Raw genomic sequence first — 26,330 nt, forward strand, 5'->3', positions numbered from 1 at the left:
ACGAGGTCATTACAGGCAGAGCACAAGCTCGGATTAGGGGAGGACGGAGAAGGAAAGCGTGTGTGCCCTTTCGAAGGAACCATCCCGGCAATTACCTTAAGAGATGTAGTGAAATCACGGAAAAAATAAATCAGGATGGCCGGATGCGGACTTGAACCATCGTCCTTCCAAATGCGAGTTCATTGTGCCAACCACTGCGCTACCCCGATCGGTCGCGTTTCATTATCTATTTCGAAATGATATCAAAGACATCTTGGACTTCTGGAACTACTTGCAAGAAGGGCATACCAAAATTGTTCGCAACGTGAAGTATCAGCAGTACTTCTCAGTTACCTAGGCAGTGCTTTCCGGGACGCTCCGTGCAACTGCAACCTGCCGGGTATCACCATTTTTTTTCATTTTTTTTTTTCATTCTCGACTTATTTAGCTTTCCACCGTTAAAAAATTTTTATTTCTCTGTATTTTCAATATGGTTATGCATTACCTTTCCTTCGCTCGCACGTCAGTTCCGATAGTTCGGGGTACGGGGGACACCTTGGTCAGACCTCAACCGCTGCCCATTCTGCCCCCCAAATCCTCAGCAAACTTAAAATAAGACAAGTAAGCAGGTTGGCATCCAGCTATATGCTAATATATCTTTTTTTCCTGAAAACGTTGCGCTGACCCCGGATCGAATCCGCCAGGCGGATTAACGACGACGGTCGGTGTGTCACACAGCCTGGATGTGGTTTTTAGGCGATTTCCCGCATCCGACTACGTGACTACCTCGCTGGTACCTGAGTCCTGCCTCAGTTACAGGATTCACAAACATTTAGCAAACATTCGCTCATTTGCGCATGGATAACGCAACATGCAGACGGTTGGCGTACGCATATTCCGTCCCGAGGGGTAACGGGGGGGGGGGGGGGGGGGGGGAGGGGGGGGGGGGCGACAGGAAGGCCATCCGGCCACCCTTTCAATTAACCATTCCAAAACCGTTAATAACCGTGCCGACCTTGCATCGGACAAAAAGAACGCTTTATAACGTTACTAGCAACCTGTCCCGGCTTAAGTATGTACGGCCGGGCACCTTGTAGGGCATTGCCGTTGTAAGTTATACACACAAAACTTCCTCGTGAATCACTTTATCTATTAGTGAAAAACATATCAAAATTCCTACAGTAGTTCCTGATATTAGTCATCATCCATAGACAGAAAGACGCTGTGAGGGGGAATTTAATTTAAAATAATAAGTACAGATGTTCTGTGGAAGCAGGAGCAGCTGGGTACTGGATGCAATGATTCAGGAAAACAACAATGAGTAAGGTTCAAAACGACAAATAATACAGAATCTCAAGATTCCAGTGAAAAATCGATTGTGTCCTTCTACGTCAGAAACGTCTTTCCCCCCATACAACCACTGGATATGTATTCTAGCGTACGTACTTACTTATTGGATGAGTCTGAGAATTTTAAAAGGTTTCGTTTACTTACCCCGTTACTTTAAGTAGACATTTACTTCGAGTAACTGCAGTCGAAGATCATCAACTTTAGCCGTTAGTACTTGGCACGCCTCCCTTATAGAGGTATCTTTATGTAAAAGACTCGTCAGTGGGGTTAACATAATTTGGAAACCTTTAGAAATTTAACTTGCAGTGGAGAGTCTAGAAGACTACATAGTTAGTGAGTAATGCTTTGACATCGACTGAAGTTCTTATGAAATGCGTCATGTTCTCATATGTCCAGCCACTACTTTGAAATCGGAATGGAAGGCAAAAAAGAAACCGAATTTCATTTGCACGACGAACACCTACATGTAACAACCGGCTGTCAGCGAGTAGGCTGCAAATATCGTCAGTTGCCTACACGCCGATTCACTGGTCCCCGTGACGAGAACATCAGACAAGCAACAGCCTGCATAGAGGAGTATTACCATGTGATTTTCCCCAAACTTCATCCTTGGTTACAAGGGGAGAACTGTTAATACACACTGCAGTGAGAAGCGTTCTATGACACGAAATTCGTGGCAGTCTCCATGCATAAACATGAAATGTCGTGCGGCCTGGTCGCTTGGTTCAAGTCTTTTGAGGTGACGCAAATTCGGCGTCGATGAGGATGAAATGATGATGATGAAGACGATACGAACACCTAGTCCCTGAGTGGACAAAATCTCCAATCCAGCAAGGAATCGAACCCGGGATTCCCGGCACGACAAGCCGGCGAGCTGTCCACGCAGCTACGTTAGCGGACTACGCATAAACATGAATGTGCAACATTCTGATTTACCCTATTTTACAGTTCTTAAAATTGCTTCGTCCGTCTACGATTCACACAAAAAAGGAATGATAGGAGTTTCAGAATACATTCAAAGAGAAGCAGGGCGTTTCGCTAATGATCGTTAGTAACAATGGCTGGTTCAAATGGCTCTGAGCACTATGGGACTTAACATCTGTGGTCATCAGTCCCCTAGAACTCAGAACTACTTAAACCTAACTAACCTAAGGACATCACACACATCCATGCCCGAGACAGAATTCGAACCTGCGACCGTAGCGGTCACGCGGTTCCAAACTGAAGCGCCTAGAATCGCACGGCCACATCGGCCGGCCTAGTAACAATGAAAGTGTCACGCAGATGTTCGTGCACCACCGGTGGCATACGTTGAAGAAGTTTACTGTTGACGTTCCGAGAGCATATGTTGCTAGAAGAGTCAACCACACTATTGCATCCTCTCCGCCCCCGGCTGGTGAGCGGTCAGCGCGACAGAATGTCAATCCTAAGGGCCCGGGTTCGATTCCCGGCTGGGTCGGAGATTTTCTCTGCTCAGGGACTGGGTGTTGTGTTGTCCTAATCATCACCGTTTCATGCCCGTCGACGAGCAAGTCGCCGAAGTGGCGTCAAATCGAAAGACTTGCACCCGACGAACGGTCTACCCGACGGGAGAACCTAGTCTCACGGCTATTGCATCCTTCAACGTATATCCCGCGAAAGTTCCATGAAGGTAAAATCAGAGAGATTCGGACCAACACGGCGGCTTCTACACGCTCACCTTCGCAACTGTAACAGGATTAGAGGGAGGGGGCGGGGAAGGGCGAGGGGGAACATGACGAGGTACGCGAAGTACCCTCCGCCACATATCATAAGATGGCTTGTGGAGTATATATGTAGATGTACCTGTAGATGTAGACAGCACGTGAAGCAGATAATAACCTAAAAGGAAGATACCAGTTTTATAGTGAAACAAATATAACAAAAGTTTGCAAGTGACTCACTTCTCCAGATGGAAATTTGTATTCTCTCTCCACTAGAATTGTTTACCACTTCTTTTATTTCCCGTGGACATTTGATACTATTCGCCTAAGACGGCTGCTGCTGTGACATAGCAATAACTTACACGTAATATACTCTTTTAGTTACGTTTACTGTCTGCACCTTCCGGTAAAAATATCAGGCGATAATGGTCTGATATTTCGGTCAAACTGATAACCATTTTATCCCGATAATATCCAGTCTGACACCGTTTAGGCAGACTTCAGTGACAGCAGGCGGGCCGCACTTAGCTAGAGGTTATCCCCTTTCTGACGAAATCTCTCTTACCACACCGTCAATCATCCCTCAATACAGCCATCCAGGCGGATATTTGGTATCACCTGTTAGATTACAGCGTTGGCGCTCCAAAGAATTTTTCGAATCCATGTAGCAAGTTCCACGTTTAGGATATTTGGCCGACGTTCTGCTCATTTCCTGATACGATGCCCCCTTCGTAGGGGACATGTCAGTTTGTTCCACAACCAACGGCTGGCCGGTGTGGCCTAGCGGTTCTAGGCGCTACAGTCTGGAGCCGCGAGACCGCTACGGTCGCAGGTTCGAGTCCTGCCTCGGGCGTGGATGTGTGTGACGTCCTTAGGTTAGTTAGGTTTAAGTAGTTCTACGTTCTAGGGGACTGATGACCTCAGCAGTTAAGTCCCGCAGTGCTCAGAGCCATTTGAACCATTTTCCACAACCAATCAACAAATTTTTCCTGTATCTTGGACTTATTACTTATAAAAGCCATCAACAAATACCTGAAATACGCACATGTAGGACTACACGGAAGCATAGTTTTCTTTTTGACAATGGTACCAGGTCAACTTCATCTGTGTATAAAAACTATACAATTTGTAGGAAAAGTTAATTCCAGCTATGTGAAGTAACAACAAGAAGTAACATTGTTTTAATCTGCAATTGAACTTACATGATATTCATCTATACACTAGCAGAACAGGTGTGGTAATGGATCATCTACCCAATGGAAATGAATTATATGCTTATTAAAATAAGCTCAGTTAATAATGTAAATAATTACTTTAGCGAATATTTTAAATAGCAAGCTGTAAAACCTTTATTTTATGTAGCAGTTGAAATTTGTATCCGAAGTTTATTTGAATTAAAGAGTCTCACTAATGGAAAAAAGGTTAAACCGACGTAACTGCTGTTACCCGGCGTACGCAGCGAAATTAACCTGACACGGATAGCATAATTTCGACACATATTGTACCAAATATCCCGAAGTTCAATAAGAATGGATAAGTAGAAAATATAATTTCTGATTTTTCTTATTAGTTGAATACCCGTATGTGTACGTAGATCAAGTTTCAGGTTTCGAGTAGTAATGAAAGTTTCATCAACTTTTGGGAACGCCCCTTCATATGTTATCAGCAATTAAATACTTCATCAGATGATTATAAAAATCCTGCTTCCTTTATCTATATTTCTGACTGTTGTTACTAGTTGTTTGTGACAAGTAGGCGGAACATCTTGCGGCGTAGAAGAAAAATTGGCGGTTAATATTTTATCCATGACGGTTGGAACACTCTGTGTCTCCGTTGGATACAGCATCCAGTCAAATCTCCGAGAAACTAGCGATTTATTTAGATGTCTCTGGTGTCAAGCCTAAGCTCACCTACATTCATTTTTAAAGCCAATTAAGCATCATTTCTCCAGTATTAGCAATAAATTAAAATGTTCAGTAGTATACATAAACAAGAATTTAATAAAAAGTGAACCGAATCTATGTTTACGTATCCTGTAAAGAACCTTTATTTGTTCACAAAAAGCCGCGCGGGATTCGCCGAGCGGTCTTAGGCGCTGCAGTCACGGACTGTGCGGCTGGTCCCGGCGGAGGTTCGAGTCCTCCCACGGGCATGGGTGTGTGTGTTTGTCCTTATGATAATTTAGGTTAATTAGTGTGTAAGCTTAGGGACTGATGACCTTAGCAGCATAAGATTTCACACACATTTGAATATTTTTTGTTCACAATACGATAAAAACAACATGTAGCCTGCTAGTCAGACCTTGATTAAAAGCGTACAAAGATTGGAAACTGACTTAAAATGTAAAAAAATATAAAAGTAAATCTAAAATACTGAATTCAAAAACCGCAAAAATGTAGTATCCTAAGACTACAGCATCGAAGAGTGACATATGGAGTCAGTTGTAGAAATATGTAGTAGAAATATAAAATGGTATGCTAACGTAGGCTCAGTCTTAAGTAAAGTAGGTGACAAGCATAGATTCATTGGTAAGATACCTAGAAAATTCAGTCAATCTAGAAAGGAACTTAGAAATTTCTCGTGTGACCAAAACTTGAATAATGCTCAAGAGTGTGCAACACATAAAAAATAGAACTAACAGAGGACCGCCGGCCGGAGTGGCCGAGCGGTTAAGGGCGCTACAGTCTTGAACCGCACGACCGCTACGGTCGCAGGTTCGAATCCTGCCTCGGGAATGGATGTGTATGATGTCCTTAGGTTAGTTAGGTTTAAGTAGTTCTAAGTTCTAGGGGACTTATGACCACAGCAGTTGAGTCCCATAGTGCTCAGAGCCATTTGAACCATTTTAACAGAGGACCCAGAACCCTTACAAATAAGAACCGCACGAATCTCGATAGGATTGTTTGGCTCACTAGAGAGCGTCCCGTGAACGCCGAAAAACATTAATTGGCAAACGCTGGAAGGTAGACGCCACGTATCCCGCGAATGCCAACTCACAAATTTTTGAGAGCCGGTATTAAATGACGGCTCGAGGAACGTACTACAGCTCGATACGCATTGCTCCCTAGGGGACTGTGAAAACAAGAGTTGACTAATCACAGTGCGCGCAGCTGCTTTTAAGCAGTCACTCTTCCCACGCTCCGTGCGCGAGCCAAACGGGAAGAATCCTTTATGTGTGGTATAATGAAATTTGCCTCCTGTCATGCACTTCACAGTGGTTTATGGCGTGCGGATGTAGATACTGAACGTGAAATATAGGTGTTCGTGTGACGAGAAGAAGGGCCCCGAAGCTAGTTGGTGTGCGGAGGGCGGCAGACGTGTGACGGCGGCGAGCTGTGAGCGCGGGCACTGACCATTGTGTGGCTGCGGCTGCGGCTGCTGCGTGGTGGCGCGAGCGACGCGCGGCGCGGACTGCCCTCGCTGGCCCGGCCCGGCCGCCTATCTCGCGATAAGCGCGTCTCCTCTCCCTCCAACACCTAACCGCCGGCACACGTCACACCCTTCATCTCGCGATTGCTGCACCACTTCCCACTTGTCGACAAGGCCCTACTGCGAACGCGACGATACTGTTGTCAGGTACAGAGACAAGCTAAGAAATTCGTACACTCGTGAATGCAATAATTCAGAAGTCGGAGATATTTCGAGGGCGTGCTGGAAATAAACGCCTCACAATTTTTATCTGAAATCTATTAAAGCTTTCTGAATAAAACGAGCGCTATTAACATTCCATATTTTTCGTGTCTACATATTTACACTACTAGCCATTAAAATTGCTACGCCAAGAAGAAATGCAGGTGATAAACGGGTATTCATTGGACAAATATATTATACTAGAACTGACATGTGATTACATTTTCACGCACTTTGGGTGCATAGATCCTGAGAAATCAGTACCCACAACAACCACCTCTGGCCGTAATAACGGCCTTGATACGCCTGGGCATTGAGTCAGACAGAGTTTGGATGGCGTGTACAGGTACAGCTGCCCATGCAGCTTCAACACGATACCACAGTTAATCAAGAGTAGTGACTGGCGTATTGTAACGAGCCAGTTGCTCGGCCACCATTGACCAGACGTTTTCAATTGGTGAGAGATCTGGAGAATGTGCTGGCCAGGGCAGCAGTCGAACATTTTTTGTATCCAGAAAGGCCCGTATAGCACCTGCAGCATGCGGTCGTGCCTTATTCTGCTGAAATGTAGGGTTTCGCAGAGATCGAATGAAGGTAGAGCCACGGGTCGTAACACATCTGAAATGTAACGTCCACTGTTCAAAGTGCCGTCAATGCGAACAAGAGGTGACCGAAACGTGTAACCAATGGCACCCCATACCGTCACGCCGGGTGATACGCCAGTATGGCGATGACGAATACACGCTTCCAATGTGCGTTCACCGCGATGTCGCCAAACACGGATGCGACCATCATGATGCTGTAAACAGAACCTGAATTCATCCGAAAAAATGACGTTTTGGCATTCGTGCACCCAGGTTTGTCGTTGGGTACACCATCGCAGGCGCTCCTGTCTGTGATGCAGCGTCAAGGGTAACCGCAGCCATGGTCTCCGAGCTGATAGTCCATGCTGCTGCAAACGTCGTCTAACTGTTCGTGCTGATGATTTTTGTCTTGCAAACGTCCCCATCTGTTGACTCAGGGATTGAGACGTGGCTGCACGATCCGTTACAGCCATGCGAATAAGATGCCTGTCATCTCGATTGCTAGTGATACGATGCCGTTGGGACCAGCACGGCGTTCCGTATTACACTCCTGAACCCACCGATTCCATATTCTGCTAATAGTCATCGGATCTCGACCTACGGGAGCAGCAATGTCGCGATATGAAAAATCGCAATCGCGATCGGCTACAATCCGACCTTTATCAAAGTCGGAAACGTGATGGTACGCATTTCTCGTCCTTACACGAGGCATCACAACAACGTTTCACCAGGCAACGCCGGTCAACTGCTGTCTGTGTATGAGAAACCGGTTGGAAACTTTGCTCATGTCAGCACGTTGTAAGTGTCGCCACCGTCGCCAAACTTGTGTGAATGCTCTGAAAAGCTAATCATTTGCATATCATAGCATCTTCTTCCTGTCGGTTAAATTTCGCGTCTGTAGCACGTCGTCTTCGTGGTGTAGCTATTTTAATGGCCAGTAGTGTATTTCTCAACGTAGTCATCCTGGCGACTAACACATTTCCCCCACAGAGAAACCAGTTTGATGATACTCTCACTATAGAATGTTTGTTGATGGAGCCACAACATCAGCTCTGCCTGCACCGCTTCAGCACTAACAAAGTGAACTTGTCGAAGGCGTTAAGTTCTGGAAATAGAAGAAAATCGTATGGGGCCAGGTCACGACTGTATGGAGGATGATCGGTGACAGTGAACCCAAGACGTCGGATTGGTGCAGACGATCTGGCATTATCATGCCGAAGGAGAGTTTACTCCACGTGTGGACGTTTCCTGTGGTTAGAAACTCAGTTACAGTACGCCGTTTCTCATGCACCAATATAGATACATTACACATGGCCATGTTACACGCTAATAGAGTCGTAAAACTACCGTAGGCTGCCGTAAAACATCCTAAGTAAAGGTAACTACGGTAGATTTCCTAGTAGCTTAGATCGTATCCGCATTACATGCACTTTACGCGTGTTGCATACCTGTCGACCGTTTCCTCATTTCGTTCGCTTTGTTTGCATATGCGATCACTGTCTCACAAGATTTCCCTAGAAACCAGAAACGGTATGCGTCAGGAAACTGAGTGAGTACATATAAAGGGCGCATAACCTACGGAAGATTTTTTTTTGTCTAGATAGTCATCTTAATGTCTGTTACTTAAAAATTAATAGTATTTATAGCAAAATTGAAACTGTTAATGTTCAATTCAGGTTTTATTCGAAAATTGTTGATTTATAACATGAAACAGCGGGATGTTTAGTAAAAATTTAAAAAATACACATTTACTATATTGCACTATAAAACCCAATTTCTTAAAAAGTAAGATAAAATTATAAAAAACCCGAAAAAATATCGAACATCGCTTCAAAACGTCGTCGAGCTTTTGCTATTGCTAAACAATTTTCGTACTTATGAATAATAACAGCAAACGCTTGCCTTTGTTCATGATGAAGAACGTTCTACTGAGTGCAAATTAACAGCAATAATCATATAGATATTTTTGCATGTACACTGTACTTGCATTAACAGTAACTGGTTCGGGTACATAAAAACGTAGAAGTTACGCGAGTAGCTAACTTTTATTACTTATAAAATGCAATTTATATTTTGTAAGGACATAAAATTCACAATGAACTTACTCTGCCGCGCGGTATTAGCCGAGCGGCCTAAAGGCACTGCAGTCATGGACTCTGCGGCTGGTCCCGGCGGAGGTTCGAGTCCTCCCTCGGGCATGGGTGTGTGTGTTTGTCCTTAGGATAATTTACATTAAGTAGTGTGTAAGCTTAGGGACTGTTGGTCTTAGCAGTTAAGTCCCATAAGATTTCACCCATCTTTGAACCTTTTGAACTTACTCTGAACGCCGTTCAGTTAATTCTGAGCAAAACAAACATCACACAAACAGAGAAGAAGGAGAAGTCGTCGACTGCCAGTTCCTCTCTCTCACATTTACGAATTTAAGATTCATTTATGCTTCTTTTCCTACCAGTGCTACCAATACTACCGGTGATCCTACCATCTACTGTACTACTGAGCCGTAGTTGACTGGAGCGGCAGAGGGTTGCGACTTGCGTCTGCAAAGCAACTAAGTCGACCGAGTAAGAAGCACGACATGTATTGAGTACAGAATAAAAAATTCGAAGCCACTACTTTTCAGCACGCTCTCGTCATCAATTAATCTTCGTCCACCTCAAGTTCCACCAAAATAGAGAACACCCCAGATTATCATTCCCTCCAAACATTACTGATCTTTTGCTATATAAAAGTAACTCAGTTCTTAGACCTCTGATACGATTTGTTTTAGTGAGTAAACAATAAAATTTTCTTGAATGACATCTATTTGCAACTTACATATTGGAATTTACGTAATTGTTTGTATCTCAAAGAAGTGTGGCTGTACGGACCTGTTTAGAAATCACTTTTTGTAAGGAAAAACTTAGTTATAACTTTTATACTCTGAAATTAAGAAGCTTTCCGTTTTTGTTAATAGTGACGAAACATTGTTTTTTCGTTTTCAAATAATTTGTAGATTTATATGTTTTCAAAAAAAAACCTGTTTGCTTCTGCATTTATTAATGTCTGAGTAGTGAAAAAACTGCTGTCAAAATTAATGGCTAATCGAACCAGAACTGACTGGGTTGTGTACCCAATGTTATTATTATTAATGAAAAGGCGCACAGTGTGCAAATACAAAGAAATACGAATGGAAATACCAACACCAATACATAGCTGAGTTACATTACTCTAGTCCTAGTTTTAATATTGACATTGTTATTTTCTGCAGTTTTTTGCACGATATCTTTCAAAGTGTTCATAGCACAGTTCACACACGCTGTATTCAGTCGGCTGGTGCAATCTCTTGTTTTGGCAGAACTTGGGAGTTCGTAGTTTGCCTGTTTCCACCCTTCTGTCATTATGGCGTCGGTTGAGTAGAAGTCGTTTCAGATACAGTTGTGTTTTTCTATGAGTATTTAGCACGTGTCTTAGAAGGCCTTGGAATTTGGCAGGAGCCTCTAAATTATTCTATGAAGAAGGTGTCTTTCATTGAGACGTAAGACAGTCTTTAAAGCAGATGTCTTCCCGACGCCCAGAATTCGTTTCGTATAGTGTGATTTGGTTTACTCTAGTGCTATTAGGTCATTGACTTTTAGTTTGTCCCAGATTATGCAGATCTCGTACGTTGCTATTGGTGCTATGACCGTTTTAAATAATGTCATCGCGTACGATCACGCCAGATGCTGGAACCGCATGACGATGATGGAAGTCCGGAACCGCGCTGCTTCTACGTTCGTAGGCTCGAATCCTGCCTCGGGCATGGATGTGTGTGATGTCCTTAGGTTAGTTAGGTTTCAGCAGTTCTAAGTCTTGGGGATTGCTGAGCTCAGATGTAAAGCCACATAGTGCTTAGAGCCATTTGAACCATTTTGAACGATGAAGAACGCAGTCTGGCAACTTCGTTCTGCCCGGAGCTTCCAAACGCGATTATGTCCATATTGATGTTGTACCCAGAACTGAGACTGTCTGGAAAGAGGGCGTGGAGCCCCTCTTGACTCCAGTGTTTTCGCTGGACGCAACACTGTCGGCTCGCTGCTCTGCTGCCGCGTCAAGCGAAGCCGCAACAGTGATCGCCGCGCTGCCAGTCCATGCTGCTCCACATGTCGTCCGCTGTCCACGTGGACATTCTCTTGTTGCGTGGGAGCCCAGTTCCTGACTAAAGATGTTGGAAGTGACTACTACCATTCACGACCGAGCGAACAACGTGTCTGTCCTGCCGGGCTCCATTTACGTCAGTCTGTAGAGATCCTCAACTCATCGACTCCGTCCGTATTCGCGTGACAGTCGTTGGATCCTGACACGAGCAGCAGCATCATGGAATAAAAAATCGGAATGCGGATAGGCTACGATCCTACCACTGCCGAATTCAGACACCTACTGGTAGACATTTCCCCCTTTCACACTAACGATTATACGATCTTCTCACAAATAACAAACATTTAAATGCGATTTATGAATGAGAACCTCGTTGGTTAGTCGTCCGTTATATACAGACTGTGGACGGAACCACCCTTCCTACTTTTGTGCTGTTGTGCTGGTATTCTCATCACTTCCGTGTCCAAGCACGGACGAGGGCTTGCTGAAAAGTAATGGCTCCGAATTTTTTTATGTGAAGATTATTAAGGCTTTTTAAATAAAACAAACGTTATTAACATTCTATATCTTTATTCTGCATGTCGACATATTTATTTCTCAACATAGTCACCCTGTCGAAGAATACATTTCCCCTCCAACGAAAGACCAGTTTGTTGATACCGTCGTTGTAGACTCTTTGTTGACGGAGCCACAACCTCGACTCAGGTTGTACCGCGCTTCATGCCTAGCAAAGTAAAGTCCTCAAACGAGCTCTTTAAGATCTGGAAACAGATGAAAATCGGATGGAGCCAAGTCCTGACTGTATGGAGGATGATCGATGCAGTGAAACCAAGGCGTTGGATTGTTGCAGATGTCGCAGCGCGAGTGTGTGATCGGACATTGTCATGCTGAAGTGTGTGGACTCGATTACAACACACTGTTTCTCACGCACCGACATAGCTACGTTACACACCGCCATGTTTCACGCTAAAGTTGGGAATCCTCTAGTGGCAGAGGGCAGAAAATATGTAGACATGAAGAATAAAGATGCATAATGTTAATAAAGTTTGTTCTATTGAAAAAGCGTGAAGAGTTTTCACATAAAAAATTCGGAGGCATTACTTTTCAGCACACTCTCCTAGCACACTTCACGCCAGTTTCATTATGTTACATGCCACCTCACAGCAATGTAAAATCAGGCATGTTATACTGGAAAGCGAATGTTCAACAGAAATAAAGATAGCATTGAATCAGGGAGGAAATACGGAAATGCTTGGACAGAAGTTCGTCTTGACATAATGAATAATGGCTCTTTTCGAATTTGGATAAATTCAGTATAATGCCTACAAAGGGAGATAAAACCGGATAGTACCCACTTACAAAATTAGTGACTGACATCTGGGCATCTCAGACGAAACGGGATCGCATGCAAGACGCTCATGTGACCCAATTCAAGAATTTTGTTCCAGCGTTTGGAATTATTATCAAGCAGGCGTAACAAAAGACACGCAACTAATTCAGAAACACACTGCTAGGATCGCAACACAATCGGTATAAACGTTATGAACGAGTAAATTGGGTACTCGAGGAACCAAAGTCTGGTGACATTTTGAAATGTTTTCGGGTACTCAGCCGATCAGCACCAGGCTAAATACCAGGGAACGTTTCTAAAGTCTAAAATCACACAAAGACGATAATTTTCTCGCGACGTCCTGACGGGCATACAGTGTGACCACTCTGTTGTTTGTCTCCCGTAGGGATCATGAGATAAGGGGGGTTAGACCACGTGCAGAGGCATACAGTCATTTTCCCTTCGCTCAACAACCGATTGGGGGAGAAAATTGGTAATATCGGTACTAAATATCCTCTGACACGCAGTGTATAGTCACGTGGGTAGTATATGTAGATGTAAATGAAAGTTTAAATGAGCGCTGCCGGACGATGTAAAACGACTGATGGAACTATAAATGACGACGTCTGAATACAACGGGGTATCAGGCGTGTAGGTCTACTTATTTCTTGAAGAAAATATTCTCGAATACATTGTAGAACGTTGGAGTCGCAGTGGCAGTGGCAGGAATAACAAGGTGCTCCCGTGAACTGAGATGTTGACGCGTTGTTCGCTCTTATCTTAATATAGCTCGACTACAGCGCGCACAGGGATGTTTTGTCATCTCGGCAGGAAATCTAAATGCCTTGTTTCGAGAGGCTCATCAGTTTTCTCGAGTCTCTTACACATTTCCTCTAAGTTTAAAAAACCATGTCAGATTGCTCTCTCTCCCGGATTAAGTGTTGAACAAAATACTGCGAACACTTCTTAATATAAGGTAGGATCATCTTTGCTACCCAAACTAGCTTTGTGCTCATAGGGAGATGAATGGTAGTCAATAAGGCTTTATACTGTTGCTCTCAAATGATTCAGTTCTATTCTTTGAAGGGCACTAGAGAGAGGTAAAGGGTATTCACAAGCCACAGTGATTTTATAGTATTCAAATGGAGCTATTACAGAAGGCGTGTTATTGTATTCTTGTGCTGATGAAACCAGCCGTGTGAATACATAATGAAATCCTCATTTTAAAATTGTGGCAGTGGCACAAAATGCACGTTTTCATGTAAAATGGTGTAAGAGTTACTCATCGTGGGTTGCCATAGAACCCATTGCTATCCTCGAGAAGCTGCCTAAACCATTATGCTACATCTGTCATACTTGACAATTGGAAGAAAACTGTCTCGATTGCACGCTTCCACTAGCACTCTCGATTCGTAAATCTGTGCTGCGGTTGGGAACTGGACAGAAATCGAATCTAAAAGGACATTCAGAGAAGTTTTAGTACTGGAAGAAATGAAAGATAACGTCACTGCATTGCAGTTAAATGAGAAAAAAGCTCCCAAAATGTTGCTCCCAGAATAGTCCTTTATCGAAGGATGCAAGTGAAAATTGAAAGTAGATGAGGAGAGGCCAAGTTTGGTTTTAGGAGAAATAGGGGCCCTCGAGAAGCGATTTCACCACTACAGTTAATAACAGAAGGCAGATTTAGGAAAACAAGAAAACATACCTTGGATTCGTAGTTTTGGAGAGAGGTTTTTAAGATGGAATGGAATAAAATATTTCTTTATTCATAGGCGGCTTGATGACAAATTCAGGGAGAGCAGGACAGTCCATTATGTCTATGTGAAAAGATTGGAGTAGTCGCCATTGACGGTGTGATACGCTTCGCCAAAATTAGTAAGGCGTAAAGCGGGGTTACTCATTATTGCTTCTGATATTTAATTTGCGCATTGAAGAAGCAAGGAAGTAAAGGTCAATCTCGATTTGGGATTCTACCACGGACAGAAAATAAGCATGACAGTTTCACAGACAACAATCGCTGGAAGTAACGGGCATTCAGTTGGGTGCTTTATGAAGTGGAGTGAGTACTAGCTGATAGCTATGATATGCGCATTGGCAAAAAGAAATATTAAGACAACGCTGTGCGCAAATGATGGAAGTAATTTTTCAAAATGACTGCACATGATTTCATTTTTGTCGCTGTGTAATTTGCACAAACCTATTTGTTGACGTAATTTGCTTCCATTCGAGTGTTTTAAAATGGCCTCACTGCCGAAACTGCAATAACGCAAGTAAAAGTCACAAATTGTGCCAGTTGCCAACCACATAGCAGTATGGAAAACTCATAGTGGCTGAGGACCCGCAAGAAACAAATTGCCTAAGAGACTCTTGAAGAGTGGACGAGTGTTGCTAGCAAAGAAATGGATAAAGAAGAAAAATGCAACAAAGAACTTAGTAGCTAGGATGCTTTCGATTGAAAAAAGTGTGCTAATATCCAAAAAATATGAACCAATAACCCGACTCGGGAGCTACTCTCTCGTCAAATCAATAGCAAATATCTTCGGGATGCACAATGCCTTTCTCGCAACGCCTGCCACTGGAGTTTGTTGAGCATTCTGTAATGCCCTAGCGCCGACTGAACTATCCTACTTGGATAGAAATCCATTCTTGGATTTTCTCTCTCTCTTCCATTAATCAAATCCGGTAAGAGTCCCTAACTAATGAGCAATATTCAAGAATCGATCGAACAAATGTTTTGTCAGGCAAAATGAAAAATATCAACCCAACCTTAGGATTGATGACCGAAGCAACCACTACATTTGTTGTTTGTGTCTGAAAATAGCTCTTCGACTAAGGAAGCTAACCATTAGTTCGAACAATATCGTGAGACCGTCTCGTTCGCATCTGTATCTATGCCTTGGTATGGCCTTGCGTGTGTCACCAACGTCAGTTCCATTTCTGTTAGGGCAAAATTGAAGCGGTGTAACTCTGGCCAAGGAGACGAATACGCCGTTCGCACTCTGCAGGCAGCGATGTCCATCCCCAGTGGACATTCAGCGTTAACCTTAAGCTCGAAGGCTAAGGCAACTTTAGCAATCCATGCCCTTCACTAGTACACGGCAGCTGTCGGTGACCAGTTGGTAAACACAGAGCTGACCCTTGTTTCAGTGTGCTTCACTCAGGCAGGTGCCGGATACTTGTGCAACCCACGTCACAGCTCCTACCCACCAAATGCGGTTTGTAGTGGTCAGGCGCTGGTGTGAGACCTTAACTGGTAACTGATTACCTTGTTTACGGTAACACCCTTTACACGATTAAGTCATTAGAGGAAACTAAATTTAGGTTGAAACTACTATAGATCAGGTCCGTCCTTCTGGCGTGATTTCACAGCGAACCATATAAGTTATAGAAACCCGCTCTCTCTCTCTCTCTCTCTCTCTCTCTCTCTCTCTCTCTCTCTCAGCAAAGCACGGTACTACTTACACAAAAAGAAAGCATGCACTGACATCAATTAACTATCTTCCGCTTCCGTTGACAGACCAACTATGCGAAATATGAAGTCTGCCTTTCTCCATACATGGCCCAATGGCCGTCAGTTATTCAGTGTTCGTGTAAAGATTGTTATATCACTCAGCAGTTGCACACTTGAAGCTTGTACGTGCGCTGAAGCAGTGAGTAAGGAAATGTAGAGATTGAAAGTGTTCTAAGATGCTTTTTAACTTGTGGTAGTAATAAATAATTCACTAATCACAAATTTCGGAAATCGAAGCAATATTTCAAAATCGTCCATTCCCTATACAGACGTCACGTAACGTACCTGCTGGTAAACTCCTGAATAATACTCAGTTTCGCGCTGTCCTTAGGAGGGCTATTCGGAAATTAAGATCTAACCGGTCGCTAAATGGAAACCACTGTGAAAATCAAAAATGTTTTAAATGCAGCAATTAGTTGCACCTTCCAGCTACTTCTATGAATAGTCACCGCTCCGGCCTCGACATCTGTCGTAGCGTTGTATCGACTTTCCACTACCCTCGTCGTAGAAGGTAGCCGCCTATGCTTTCCATCAATTCTCTACGTTGGTCTGCAGCTCGTTGTCTGTGCCAAAATGTTGTCTTCACCGTCAGCGATTCGTGTGAGCAGAGATAAAACTCAGGGGGAGCCAAATGGTTCAAATGGCTCTGAGCACTATGGGACTCAACATCTTAGGTCATAAGTCCCCTAGAACTTAGAACTACTTAAACCTAACTAACCTAAGGACATCACACACACCCATGCCCGAGGCAGAATTCGAACCTGCGACCGTAGCAGTCCCGCGGTTCCGGACTGCAGCGCCAGAACCGCTAAACCTCCGCGGCCGGCCAGGGGGAGCCAATTACGAGCTGTTTGTGGGTGATAAAACACTTCCCAACGATCAGGAGCATCTTCGTTGCCCCTGCAGAATGCGGCCGAGAACTATTTCATGGAGAAAGAAACGCAAGACAGTTATGTTATGTGGACTGCAAGACATCAGGAGGAATCTCTGAGCATGCTCTCATACTGGCGGTAGACACTGTTTCCTAGGCGTGTTTACGTGCTGACTCTGCCCTTCGGAATGTGACGCGATCGAGTGGCGCACTAGACACGCTGTCTCACACATCTATGTAAAGCTTCATCGTATTTTCACAGTGGTTTCTATTGCAAACCCGATCGGACCTAACTTTCTGAATAACCCTCGTATAACATATACAGGGCTATTACAAATGATTGAAGCGATTTAATAAATTCACTGTAGCTCCATTCATTGACATATGGTCACGACACACTACAGATACGTAGAAAAACTCATAAAGTTTTGTTCGGCTAAAGCCGCACTTCAGGTTTCTGCCGCCAGAGCGTTCGAGAGCGCAGTGAGGCAAAATGGCGACAGGAGCCGAGAAAGCGTATCTCGTGCTTGAAATGCACTCACATCAGTCAGTCATAACAGTGCAACGACACTTCAGGACGAAGTTCAACAAAGATCTACCAACTGCTTACTCCATTCGGCGATGGTATGCGCAGTTTGAAGCTTCTGGATGCCTCTGTAAGGGGAAATCAACGGGTCGGCCTGCAGTGAGCGAAGAAACGGTTGAACGCGTGCGGGCAAGTTTCACGTGTAGCCCGCGGAAAATTGGCTCATGCCAGAACTGGAGACCGACAGCGCCGACTTCATCTTTCAACAGGATGGTGCTCCACCGCACTTCCATTTCTTAAACAGAAGATTGGAAAACCGATGGATCGGTCGTGGTGGAGATCATGATCAGCAATTCATGTCATGGCCTCCACGCTCTCCCGACTTAACCCCATGCGACTTCTTTCTGTGGGGTTATGTGAAACATTCAGTGTTTAAACCTCCTCTACCAAGAAACGTGCCAGAACTGCGAGCTCGCATCAACGATGCTTTCGAACTCATTGATGGGGACATGCTGCGCCGAGTGTGGGAGGAACTTGATAATCGGCTTGATGTCTGCCGAATCACTAAAGGGGCACATATCGAACATTTGTGAATGCCTAAAAAAACTTTTTGAGTTTTTGTATGTGTGTGCAAAGCATTGTGAAAATATCTCAAATAATAAAGTTATTGTAGAGCTGTGAAATCGCTTCAATCATTTGTAATAACCCTGTACTTAGCCTATACTCCTATAGTGCCTACATGCTCAGTTTGTTACGATTTAAACCGACTGAGGTGGCGCAGTGGTAAGACACTAAATCCGAAATTGAAGACGGCGTTCCAAATCCCCGTCCGGCCTTATATATTGTCCATCAAAAATGACCCGAGACTGATGTTCTGCCTGAAGTATAATCGAAATCAGTACAGTTACTACAATGGCGGGTTGCACATACAACTGTAAGCAGCAGGTGAGCGTTTGACCAGTCAGTTGTGAGCAGGCAGTGTTAAGTAGTGAACTTTCGGCCATAGTGATTTAACGTTGTTGTGTCTCGAATCGATATTGAGCAACATCTCTAAATCAAGAGTTCAAGACATTCTCGAGAATGTTTCGAAGAAGCGAAAAGTGTGTGCGAAGTTTGTCCTGCACACCTTCACTCCTAAACAAAAACAGCGACGCGTGGACGCCGGCCGCGACTTGACTGAAATGAAAAGCAAGGAAAAATCTTTTCTGAAAAACATCATCACTTTCTGTTATCAATACGAACCTACCACAAAACGACAAGTGCAGAAATTCACATGAAGGGATAACGCTTTGACATTCAAGACAATTCGACGATCGAGTTGAACAACATTCCAAAGACAGTTTCGTATGGTTATATGAAAGTTCCGTGCGTTGTAATCGAATGGGGGAAGCTATATAAAACACCCGGCGCATTTAAACCGCAAGCCTAATTTTTCTCTATTTTTCATAAATCCAATCTCAAAAGTTCTTAGATTGACGAGATATATTCAGACATTCCGTGTTTTCTTGACTCCATTAAGGCAGCTGACGGGATGTTCCCTTGCAAAATAATCAGTCAGTTTTCTCGTCCATCCTTCCACAATCCGAATTTGTGCCTTGTCTATGATGACTTCGTCGCTGAAGGGACGTTAATCCCTAATCATCCTCCTTTTCTTAATTTTGTCATAATTTCAGGAAGAGCGTACAAAAATCTACAAATATCCGTAAGGGTGCGTTGATACCTTACGCGAAAAATTATTCTCTATCTTCGTAATGAATTCAGAACTATTAGAATGGTGTATTAAGACATTTAGAGACCTCTTCATGCACTACAAAATAGAAGATACTCGTACAGCAGATATATCAAGAAAAACAACCCCCTCAGGGAAATTTTCTGCAATTCATCAAACAAAGGTCCAAAACAGTTCCTCCAAAAGTGTCACTTCACATTTTTTTTGGAATAATGACAAAAATGCAAAAGAGCGTTTGGCGTTATTGGCCCCTTGCGGGGCAGGTCCAGCCGTCTTTGGTGCAGATCTTATTACATTCGACGCCACATTGGGCGACCTGCGCACCGGATGGGGATGAAATTATGATGAAAACAGCACAACACCCAGTCCCTGATTCTATTAAAATGTTCACGATCTTTTGATTTAAATCCACATAAGAATTTACTGTGTATTCTAGAATCTCGTATCAGACACGTTCATATTGCAGAACCAAAATACGGGGAAGAAGGCACTCAAAAGTTTATGAAAGTTGTAGATGCATTGATGTTATGTCTAAAATCACTGACGGCAGGTAAGCGACGTGTTATTAAATTTTAGGAATTTAGTACAGTTTCATCGAAGTTCTCAATTTCCGTTTGTATTACTCCATATACCACTGACGTAAACGATAGTTCTCTCGTCATTTTTCTGGTGAACCTTACATATATATTTTTAATAATTTGCTTTTGCTTAGATTCAGAAATTAATATACACAATATAATATTTATGTCTTTCCCTACATGTGTATTTCAGGCCTATTGTTGTAACCTACGAGTATATGTCCTTTTAACCCAAAAGACAGTCCAAACGTCTGTTGTTTGTGTGTGTCCACCTTTACTTAATGATATGCTAGCCATTTCTTCTTGTCAGCATCAAAACAATAAAATTTAAAATACTAACAGACGTGTCGTAGCACATCTCAGAAATGGATTGCTATCCACGTACGTTTTGTTTTTAATATTTCTGTGTACCGCGTAGCAAACGGCATGAACGGGTCTGGAATTTTAAGACCGTGTGTCCATTATAGCAGTGGTTCATATTTGGACTACTTGGAAAGTCAAAATACTTGTTGTACGTTTGAGAAAGCAGTAACTCTTCACAAAAGTATTATTTAGATACTACAACACTCGTTACTATAATATCTGCGTCACTGCGCGATAGCGATGCAAATGTTAGCGACGATGGTGCCACTGAAGCGGAGTTACTAAATACAGTTTTCCGTAATTCCTTCACGAAAGAAGACGAAGTAAATATTCCAGAATTCGAAACCAAAACAGCTGTTAGCACGAGTGACATAAAAAGTAGATATCTTAGGTGTTGCGAAACAATCAAATCACTTAAGAAAAGCAAGTCTTCCGGTCCAGGTGGTATACCAATCAGGTTCCTTTCAGAGTATGCAGACACAATAGCGCCTTTCTTAGCAATCATATACAACCGCTCACTTGACGAAAAGTCTGTTCCTAAAGACTGGAATGTAGCACAGGTCACACCAAAATTCAAGAAAGGAAGTAGGAGTAACCCATTGAACTACAGACCCATATCACTGACCTCAATTTGCAGCAGGATTTTGGAGCACATACTGTACTCGAACATTATGAATCACCTTGAAGAAAATGACTTATTGATACACAACCAATATGGATTCAGAAAGTATCGTTCTTGTGCAACACAGCTAGCTCTTTATTCCCATGAAGTAATAAGTACTGTCGACAAGAGATCTCAGATCTATTCCATATTCCTAGATTTCCAGAAGGCTTTTGATACCGTTCCTCACAAGCGACTATTAATGATATTGCGTGCATGAGGAGTATCGTCTCAGTTGTGTGACTGGATTCGTGATTTCCTCTCATGGAGATCACAGTTCGTAGTGATAGACGGTAAATCATCGAGTAGAACAGAAGTGATATCTGGCGTTCCGCAAGGTAGTGTCATAGGCTCTCTGCTGTTCCTGATTTACATAAATGATCTAGTGTCAGGTGGCGTGGGGGAACACTTTGGTTTCGTTATTTCAAACCATGCCAAAAGAAGTCTACTGGTATCAAACATTGGCCTTAATTTGAAGAAGAAATTTCTCAGAACGAACATCTGGAGCACTACATTGTACAGAAGTGAACCTTGGCTGCGGTAAAGCCGAAAAGGATGGAATTGAGACATTTTTGATGTGATGCTAGAGAAGGATGTTGAAAATGAGGAGGAGGAAGTTCTCTGAAGAATCTATGACGAAAAAATTATGTGGGAAACACTGACAGTAAGAAGGGACAGAATGTCTGGAGATTTGTTAACACATCACGGAATAACTTCCACGGTAGGGTCTACTAGAGGGAGCTGTAGAGAAGACAGCGATTCGAATGTACCCCAAAAATAATTGAGAATGTTTTGTGTAAGTGTTATTCTGAGATGACCAGATTGTGTTCAGGTGTTCAACATCAAACCAGACAGAGGACTGATGTCACCCTCCCCTATCCCCAAAAAAGTTCAATCTCACACCCAGATGTCGAACGGAGACGAGCAGATTCTATGAGAAGCGTTCAATAAGTAATGCAACACATTTCTTTCTGAAAGCAGGTTGGTTTTATTCAGGATTCCCTACTCTTTTGGCTACAAAACCCAATTTTTCAACATAATCTCTGTTCAATACAAAGGCCTAACGCCACCTTGCTGGGTATGCCCACATGGTACCACTCCACTGGCTGACGTCGGAGCCACCGTCTTGCTGCATCAATAACCACCCCGTCATCCTTCTAACACTCAAGCAATTCTGCACAGATGGTTCTTCGTTTCTCGTTTATGGTCTTCTGTTAGGCGGCAAGGAACCCAGCGGGAACTCATCCTTGAGAAACCCAACAGGTAGACGAACATGTCAGCTCTACCAAAAGAGACGGCCAGTCGTGCAGCGAGAATATGCATACATTCCAGCACCACTGCAGATGTCACAGCTGCGGCTGGTCCCGGCGGAGGTTCGAGTCCTCCCTCGGGCATTGGTGGGTGTGTTTGTCCTTAGGATACTTTAGGTTAAGTAGTGTGTAAGATTAGGGACTGATGACCTCAGCAGTTAAGTCCCATAAGATTTCACACACATCTGAACATTTTTGAGATGTCACAGCTGTGTGCGGCTGGTCGGCACGTGGGAGATCGGACAGGTTTGCACGACCTTGCTGCGATAATGACAGACGCCTCGCCCAACGACTCACCGTGCTTTTGTTCACTGACAGGTCTCCGTGGACATTCTGCAAGCGCCTATGAATATCTGTGATGCTGTGGCTTCCGCCAAAAGAAACTCAATGGCAGCTCTTTGTTTGGATCGGACCTCCGTTATAGACGGCGTTCTGAAGGCTAAGTATAGCGCTGCCACCTACCGGAACTTCATGAAACTATAGGGGCTGAAGCAGGAATATTCCACGATGACGCACAACAAATTTCGAATTTTTTTCAACTTAAGTTGGCAGAGGAAAGCAAATGTATCGTATTACTTATTTGACGTCCCTTGTAACAGCACAGGACTGTCGTTTACTGAACGTAACGAATATCAGTGAACTGTAATTCTGCTAATGTAGAAGATAAAATCAAATGAAAGAAAGCGAAGTTTTCGAAAAACATTCCAGTTTCCACTCATGCTTTTGAAGTATAATATCTTTGACAGAATATGCAGAAGGAATAAAATATTAATCTTATAAAGTTGCTGTCTATTTTATGGAGGCAAAACTGACGTCAGCCATCTTTGAATTGTCACCAACATCTGTATCACATTATTGTTTGTATTATCTTAAAGTGCAAAATTCAGAAACGTTACTCAAAGACTTTTTATGTTGGTGATTTAACATTATAATAACATTAGACATCAATAGAGGCGATGGACCTGCACCACTGGATCTAAAATCAATACGTGTATCTTCCAAAGTTGATCCACCCGGAAAGGAGTGCGAGTTAAAGCTCCACTTCCGGAATGGGGAGGAGTGCTGGCTCCAGATGGAATCCACCCGGAGGATTAACGATGAGGTGTCGGTGAGACGGCCAGTTTCAATGTGGATTTTAGGCGGTTTCCCTTATCTCACTAGGTGCATATCGGGATAATACCCACGTCCCGCCCGAATTAGACAATTCTCAACCATCTAGAAAACTTTCACACGAATAGCACTGCATGCAGTCACTGGGATACACATATTCGAACCCAGGGCGAGGGTGTGGGAAAGGCCGTGGTAGTAAGTTCCTGTGGGACCAAACTGCTGAGGTCATCGGTCCGTAGGCTTACACGCTGCTTAATCTAACTTAAACTAACTTAGGCTAAGAACAAGACACACACCCATGCCCGAGGGGGGACTCGAACCTCCGACGGGGACAGCCACGCGAACCGTGACAATGCGCCCGAGACCGCGCGGCGATGGTGAGGGGGTAATAGCGTGGGTGACAGAAGAGCATCCGACCACCCCTCAATTTAATCCTAGATTACTAAAATTTGATACCAATTCGCGGTTCCTGCGAGTCTGCTATCGTCAGTATACTGTGTAAAACAGAACATTTTGTGCTTATTTTGTAAGCGAAATACCACTGGGGACTGTAATTAATTTGTGTATAAACTGTAAATTATGATTTCTTTTGAATAATATATGGAATAGTAAAATTTACGATGGTTTAGTGACAATGTAACTTCCCCCTCACCCCTTTAGTTTTCTAGCGTTACTCGTGCCAGATCCGTTAATAGCCAACCGCGCCGACCCTGCGCCGATCGGAACAAGTGCACAACTGAAAGAAGAAGTATATCATTGAAAGTTGCAGACGGGGGAATATACACGTGTACATACACAGCGATTCGCATAGATACCGAAGAAACTTTGTGTCGAACTCAACAGTTTGTGCAAAAGCGGCCAATCTGGCGGCTGTGTTAGTTAAGTTGCTAAGTATAGGGACGGAGGGCAGTGAAGATACTACTAACAAAAGCCGTGTCCATGTCTGCCAGGGCGGGATAATTGCACCTGGTGTTGGCCCAGGGCGGTGGAAAGTCGTGAGCGTGTGTCGTGTGTCCGCAGAATGGGCAATGATCCGCCTGGAATGAGGCCAATGAGATGCTATATTTACAGCGGGCGGGCTCGCGACAATGCGGCAGGCTCGCGGAAGCGGCCGGTGCTGCCACGTGCTGAATGCAGGAGCATATTACGGCCGCTGTCTGACTCGGGGGAAAGCTCAGAGGGAAGCGCGAAAAGGTTTGCCGATGAGATCGTAACTCTGGCAAGGTGGCAAACCAAACAACACGGAAGGCTCGGTGACGGAATGGGTAGTGTCTTATAACGAGAACTCGAATACAAGTAAAACTAGAGTAATATAGTGAGGTCGAACTACATCAGGTGATGTTGCAGGAATTAGATTACGAAATGAGATGTTGAAAGTACCAAAAGAGATTTGTTACTAGGACGTCAAACTAACTGACGGCGGCGGAAAGTATAGGAGATGCGAAGTGTGGACTGGCAATAGCAAGAAATTCTTTCCTGAAAAAGAGAGCTACAGGGTTTGGACCATAATACTAACAAAAGTACTTTCGTGAATGGAGACTACAACCTAGTCCAACTAAAAGTGAGGCTATGTGTTTCCACCTGAATAATAAATTGGCTAACAGACGCCTTAAGATATATTATGATAACAATATTCTGCCTTATAATAAAAATCCAAAATACCTGGGAGTGACATTAGATAGAACCCTGAGCTACAAACAACACCTCATCAACACTGCTGCAAAAATCCGTACTAGGAACAATATCATTCAGAAACTATGTGGTACCAGCTGGGGCTCCTCCGCCTCTACCTAGCGATGCTCTGCTTTGGGACTTGTCTACTCTGCGGCAGAGTACTGTTCCCCTGTTTGGCTAAAGAGCGCTCACACCAAGATGGTGGACACAGTACTGAACCGAACTATGAGGATTATTTCAGGTACAATAAAATCAACCCCCATTCACTGGCTATCTGTACTGAGCCACATACCGCCACCTCACTTAGGAATGGAAAATGCGCTTCTCAGAGGATAAAAAAAAAATACAAGACAACCCGGAACTTCCGATTCACACTTTGAACAATGGCATTGACAGAGATAGATTGCGCCGGCCGAAGTGGCCGAGCGGTTCTAGGCGCTGCAGTCGGGAACCGCGCGACCGCTACGGTCGCAGGTCCGAATCCTGCCTCGGGCATGGATGTGTGTGATGTCCTTGGGTTAGTTAAGTTTAAGTAGTTCTAAGTTCTAGGGGACTGATGATCTCAGAAGTTAAGTCCCATAGTGCTCAGAGCCATTTGAATCATTTTTAGAGATACATTGCGCTGTAGACATCCACCTCTTATAAGGGCCAAAGATCTGGAGGAAAATGGTTTCTGTCTTGAAGAACGCTGGAAAGTGGAATGGGAAGAATCAGCACCACCACAGGTAAACACCTTACTGAAACCGTCGAACAGACCTCCAGGCTTTGGCTTACCACGTAAAACCTGGACCATCCTCTACAGGATCAGGACGGGCCACGGTCGATGTGCGAACTCTCTACACAAATGGGGAAGAGCACCATCCCCAAAGTGCGACTGCGGCGCTGAGAAGCAGACGATCCGGCACATGATTGCAGAGTGCCCTCTGAGAGCCTACTAAGGTCAAACAACGGACTTCCTGGATGCGGCTCGAAGTGCAGTTCAATATATTAAAAACCTAAATGTTAATTTGTAATTATACAGGGTTATTACAAATGATTGAAGCGATTTCACAGCTCTACAATAACTTTATTATTTGAGATATTTTCAAAATTCTTTGCACACACACATACAAAAACTCAATAAGTTTTTTTAGGCATTCACAAATGTTCGATATGTGACCCTTTAGTGATTCGGCAGACATCAAGCCGATTATCAAGTTCCTCCCACACTCGGCGCAGCATGTCCCCATCAATGAGTTCGAAAGCATCGTTGATGCGAGCTCGCAGGTCTGGCACGTTTCTTGGTAGAGGAGGTTTAAACACTGAATATTTCACATAACCCCACAGAAA

The 26,330-nt window shown here is 43.7% G+C and overlaps 1 protein-coding gene across 2 annotated transcripts in view; it reads right to left on the reverse strand.

The window, feature by feature from the left end:
- The window catches only part of LOC126185108 (monocarboxylate transporter 3), a 432,092-nt gene that overhangs the window by 195,376 nt on the left and 210,386 nt on the right, over positions 1 to 26,330 (reverse strand). Inside the window, exon 1 of one of the 2 annotated variants that reach the window (XM_049927916.1) lies at positions 6,365 to 6,410. The exons of the other annotated variant lie outside the window; for it this stretch is intronic. Within the exon in view, the coding sequence (XP_049783873.1) occupies positions 6,365 to 6,367 (3 nt within the window). The 5' untranslated portion in view covers positions 6,368 to 6,410. Of the gene's footprint in view, positions 1 to 6,364; positions 6,411 to 26,330 lie in introns of those variants that run through there. 2 annotated transcript variants of the gene reach the window in all.

This window comes from Schistocerca cancellata, chromosome 4 (assembly GCF_023864275.1).
Source record: "Schistocerca cancellata isolate TAMUIC-IGC-003103 chromosome 4, iqSchCanc2.1, whole genome shotgun sequence".
In the NCBI taxonomy this organism is placed as follows: Eukaryota; Metazoa; Arthropoda; class Insecta; order Orthoptera; family Acrididae; genus Schistocerca; species Schistocerca cancellata.